Below are 6,000 nucleotides of genomic sequence, written 5' to 3' on the forward strand. Positions count from 1 at the left end.
AGCATTTAGTTAAAACATTGGTACCCACAAAGTTTTTTAGTTAATATTACCACTGAATTTTTTCATGTGAACTTTTTATCTGATATGAACACTGAATTATTTCATTTTAAAATACAAAATGCTCTAGTGGTGCCGAGCACCATATCTATTAAGTTTTCACATGTTTTTTGCCTTAAAGGAGAATTATCATCTCCAAGATCCTATAATAATAGTAATATTAGCAAATACCTCCAATTAGAAATGTAGTATAGTTTTTCTGATTCTCTTTGTCTCTTCCCTCATGTGCAGGCATTGCAGGACCTTAGGTATCCATGGTTACGACCACTGATATAGGTCATAACCATGGTTACCTAAGGTCCTGCAATGTCTGCACATGAGGAAAGTGACATAGCAAATCAGAAAAACTATACATTTCTAATTGGAGGTGTTTGCTGATATTATTGTTATTACACCTACTACATATTGGGATAGGATATTTGAAATTGGAATACCCCTTTAAAGAATATTTTTCAGCAGTTTTATGCTGCCCTTTTGCTTAATTAAAGAGTGGGCAGCCCCAGACTGGTGATTTTTCTTTATATCACCTATTAACAAAAGTGCTCATAAATAAACAAATGCACCCCAAAAACATTGAAGGCAAACTTATGGGTTATGAAGGCCAAACTTCTTGTTTGTAAGATCTCGGTGCGCAGATCAGGATCCACAAACTTCCACAGCTGCTTTCACGGTGAAAGAAAGATCTCTTTGCACCAACCCAGTGCAGCCATGTCCTATAATAAGATGTTACCGAATGGTGACATCATTCAATAGCGGCTTAGTAAAGTATGTGCCGGTGCTCGGTCAGTGCAAAGAACAAGATTTCACTCTTTCATTGCAAGATGGTAAGCTTAGGGTTGTGGGATCTTGCTCTGCACTCCAGGATCGCACAACCCAAAAGATTGAGGCGTCTGGTGATAGGAACACTTTAATTGACAAGAAGGGAGTGGCTTTTACAGAAAGGGGGCTTGGCTTAAGATGCGCTGAATTGCGCCAAAAGTTTGCTACTAAAAGTCTCCTCTGAAGTTAGTGCAGATGAGGTGGTTTAAAGTTGGACATCATAGTCTAACCATGTGCCAAATGTGTTATCCAGCATGAGCTACTGTGGTAAATCTGATGCATCTACTTTAATTCCAAGATATCTAATTTTCATATCATTTTAGTAAATCTGCCCCAATGTTTGTGGATTGTGAGCTGTCTCATGTGAAAATGCATTTGTATGTCTGTGTTACACCTAAAACTCCAGAGTAATTTACATGTATGCACTTTTAGCACTATAAAATCCTATGGGGTCCTAATTTTGGCACAGGTATACTAAATGGGGTTTGGATATTATGTCTACTAAGCTTTACTTCCACACCTGAATTTACATATCAGTAAATTGCAGCAGTATTTGTAAGCCAAAATCAGGACAGGGACACACTTGCTTTGAGATTTTTGCTTATAAATACTGACAAAAATATTAATGTATTAATTATTATGCTTACATATATAGCGCCATCATATTCTGCAGCAGTATACAGAAATTATTATCACTGTCTCCATTAGAGCTCACAATCTAAATTCCCTATCAGTATGTCTTTGGAATGTGGGAGGAAACCGGAGTAACCAGAGGAAACCCACGCAAACATGGGGAGATCATACAAACTCCTTGCAGATGTTGTCCTTGGTGGGATTTGAACCCAGGACCCCAGAGCTGCAAAGCAACAGTGCTAACTACTGAGCCACCATGCTGTCAATAAGGCCTTATAGAGTTGTTGAAAGATAAAAATAAGAGATGCCCACCTCCCACTCCGGCACTGTTCCAGTGATGGAACACATCCAGGGTCTTCAAAGGCTCACGTGATATTGTTATGCCATGTGAGCACTGTGACTAATCAGCGGCCACTGATGGGCTGCAGTTCTCATGCTTCCCCTGGATGTCCAGTATGGTGCTGGTTTAAGAGGTGAGTATCTGTTATTTAAATTTTACTCTGGGGAATATAGCATTAAAGAAGGAGATGTCCAACTAGTGGACAACCCCTTTAAGTAACTCCATTGAGAATAATAGGAGTGTGCACCAGTAAGGTGTATAGAGGTGGCATTGACCTTGCAGACCACATGCCGAAGAATGGAGCATTTTCCAATAAACCTTCTTGATAAATGTAGCGGGTGTGATGTGCGAGTATACTCTACGCCGCGGGATGCTTGATCTGGCACTATGTGATTGATGAATTCATGGCAGCAGTCAGAGATCATTTGTGGTTATGATGGATGTTATTGTGAAAGTTTATAATCCGATGTATTTCCAGATTGTGGAGAATGCCTACAAGGATAATACAGCATCTGTCTTCCCGGAGCCCGAGGATAAGGAGGCGTTTGTCCGTTCCCAGATGTACACCACGGACTATGACCAGTTTGTAGTGGATTCCTACTCCTGGCCCGAAGAGGCAATGAAAGTTCAGACTTAGGCTCAAAGGAAAGGAGTCAGATTGATGTTTCTCCATGAAACAATAAGAAATGCTGTTGTGTAACACTTTTTGTATTGACTTAATACTACATTTTATAAATCACACTTCAAATAAATATGTAACGTAGAGATTGAGGCCACTCTGAAATTGATTTATTGTTTAGAATGTAAATCAAGATTTATCTGCACTAACATTGATAGAAGGCAGAAATAATCCGGCTACTGAAATGTTGCTAAGGTAGGAAGCTAAACTTACAAGTTTTGCAATTTTTAAAAGGAAAAAAATTACTATATCTATATATTTTTTTGCCTGAAATATAAATGAAATGTATCATCTTTAACTTTAGGCCTTTTAGAGATCATTTACTTAACTGTTCACAATAACAGTAATTTTGACCAGGGGTGCCCAAACTTTTACATGCCACTGTAGTTATGCCTTTTGCAATCATATTTATTGAGCAGATGGGCATGTACTATTATCATTAATAATCGGCCAAAGTCACTTAAGCATATTAAAATGCAGCTGACATAATTAGATGAATACAAGGACACAATATGGATTGATTTATCGATATTTAGTGTATGCAGGCAGGCACTTGACCCTGGCGCACCCAGCAGAGGGACACCGACCGGCCACCTAAATGCATCAGTCCAAGATGTCGCTCAGGCAATCCTTAGAGTGAGATTCAGACATTCTCTGAGCCTGCCATCAAGCTGACAGATGGTTCTGAGAAGGTGTAAAACGCTGATTTCCAGCATTCAATTGTACTTGCATTTTTTTCAAGCCTGAGCACAATTAAAGCCCTGACTGCCTGTACTTCTGGGTCAGGGCGACGTCAGCCACACCATCAGGTCAGCTGATCATGCTGCTGACGTCACTTCTGCACCGCATAGGAGGTTGTCGGCAGCAATCTGAGAAGTATGATCAAGGGGATTGGGAGGTTAATTTGTGGGAGGAGACTGTATAGGCAAGGGGATCTGGGATGGGGAAATGTGTTAAGAAACAGTATGATCAGAGGGAAGAAATGTATGAGTAGACGTATAGTTAAATGGGGAATGTGTAAGGAGACAGTATGGGCAGGGAGGAATGTGTGAGGAGACTGTTGATGAAGGGGCAGAGTGAGGGGACAGTGTGAGGACACAGCATGGAGAAGACAGTATGCAGCGCAGAGAACTGTGAGAAGGGAAAAGAGTATAGAGATTTGGCAATATAGAGGGACACAGTGTGAGGAGAGTGTGAAAAGGGGGCCCGGTATGAAAAGTTGAGGACAGTTTAAAGGCCATGTATCATAAGGGGGGACAGTGTGGGAGTAATATTTTGTGCAAGTAGCACAATAAGTGGTAAACATTTATTCCGGGGTCATAGTGTAGGGCAGGCATTTTTATTCAGGAGCATTACCATGCCACTGTTAGTTTTAAGGGCACCGTGTCAGGAGAGCTGCAAAAGACGGGAAAAGATGAAAGTTGGCAGAGATTAGACGTGGATATGAAAAGTCATCATGGTGCCTGTACAAGATGGAAAAGAAAAGAGAGAATAATTCCAATCAGAGAACACACACACTGTTTGAAAAACTCAGCAGGTACGCTGGCACACACCTTAATAGCCAAGCAAGTTATTCTTTCCCTCAAAATCAGACAGAACCTTAAAGACCCTAAGTCAGTGGCACCTGTTTGTTGCCAATTTTGGATGTGGTGTGATGGATCTGCCATTGCATTACAATTGCTGTTCAGAAGACAGGAAGAAATCAGAAGACCGGAAGAAATAGCTACTGCGCTACACAAACCTTTATATAGGACTGCAGGGAGAGCAGTCACAAATACTAGGTATCTTTTAAGTTGAAGATCTGCATCAAGAGATGAGCTCTCTTATGGATTCACTGCGAATAGTATTCTGTAGTCTGCTATGGACTGTGATATCAGAATCTAAACAAACCAAAATCTAAAAAAAAAACCTTTAGCAAAAATATTTTTGGGAAAATGTTCATGCACTGAAAGGGCACTTGCCAACTAGTTTTCCCTATATAACCTGTTGTCATCACTTTGTATCCTTCCATAACATTGACCCTACAACGCCCTTATATAATCCAAGTTGTCCCCCATACTTCATTAAAGGTCACTTATAATGGTTCTGCGCTACCTTATTGGATACCTACGGAGATCCAAGCACATCAAACTAGGGTTAGTAGAAATCATTCTCTTAGCCCGTATGTTGCTACTAAGATCACTGACAATTTCTTACACATCTGTTTAACAGGCCAGTTGTGTTGTGTTTTTCGGCTACACCCTTATAAATTTCCCTCTCTGTAAACACATTACAGGCGCTCGGGGTGTGTTCTCCATTCTAAACCTTCCACAATAAGTAATAAATGCATTTTATATTGTATTTTATATTGTGTCGCCCACCCATTCAGATTTCAATTAGAAAGAAATGCTCCAAAATAGAAGAGCATACACTATAACATCTGATCTTGTTCTTCCAGCAAAGACAAACAACAATCCGATCAGACATAACATTAAAACCACTGACATTTGACTTGAACAATATGTCTCACAACAATGGTCTTTGTCATGGGGTGGAATAAATTAGGTAGAAAGTGAACAGTCAATTCTGGAAGTTGATTTGATGGACACTAGTATGGATATTAGCGGCTTACACAAGGGCCTCATTGTGATATCGGAATGACTGTCTAGAGCAGTGTTCCCCAACTCCAGTCCTCAAGAGCCACCAACAGGTCAAGTTTTCAGGATACCCTTAGTATTGCACAGTTGATAATTTCATCACCTGCTCAAGCATTAATTCTATGACTTATGCAATACTAAGGAAATCTTGAAAACATGACCTGTTGGTGGGTCTTGACGACTGGAGTTGAGAAACACTGTTCTAGAAGCATCTACAAAATGGCAACTCTTATGGTGATGCAAACGTGACGCAAGAATAAAGTTGGTGAGCTGCTGACAGGCTCAATGATACATGTTGAAAGCAAAGACTATCACATCTGGTTTGATCTCACAAAAGAGCTACTCTACTGTCTCTGAAAATGAAGACGGAGGATATTGTGAAGGTATCAGAACACACAGGGCACGTGCTGACTCTTCTCCTTCACCAAAAGCACTTGAGCACAATGTGCATGCGAGCATTAGAACTGGATCATATAGCAACATGGCATATGTCACTGCTTTGATGCGGACAGTGAGGAAGCATCGGTAATGTCATTGTTGTAGCCAAGTAATCATGACCCGTTTATGTTACTACTTTTCCTGTTAGGTGGAGTAATCACTGTCCAACTATTTAGTTATATGTTTCACCGTATGCAGATTTGGTCTTATTGATACGCCAACTGCACATCTAACCCATTCGTGACATGGCCAATTTAAATTTTTGTGTTTTTGCTTTTTTTTCCCTCTCCTTCTTCCAAGAGCCATAAGTTTATTTTTCTGACCACGTAGACATATGAGGGCTTGTTTTTTCTAGCACAGGTTATACTTTCTACAGTGTGCACACCATACACTATGAA

General features: G+C 40.2%; 1 protein-coding gene across 1 annotated transcript in view; it reads left to right on the forward strand.

Annotated features, from left to right (window-relative positions):
• Positions 1 to 2,614, forward strand: part of ME1 (malic enzyme 1) — a 444,597-nt gene extending 441,983 nt beyond the window's left edge. Inside the window, exon 14 of the mRNA XM_077289802.1 lies at positions 2,328 to 2,614. Coding sequence (XP_077145917.1) covers positions 2,328 to 2,486 — 159 coding nt within the window. The 3' untranslated portion in view covers positions 2,487 to 2,614. The remainder of the gene's footprint in view (positions 1 to 2,327) is intronic.
• Positions 2,615 to 6,000: the final 3,386 nt, after the last annotated feature.

Source organism: Ranitomeya variabilis, chromosome 2 (assembly GCF_051348905.1).
Source record: "Ranitomeya variabilis isolate aRanVar5 chromosome 2, aRanVar5.hap1, whole genome shotgun sequence".
In the NCBI taxonomy this organism is placed as follows: domain Eukaryota; kingdom Metazoa; phylum Chordata; class Amphibia; order Anura; family Dendrobatidae; genus Ranitomeya; species Ranitomeya variabilis.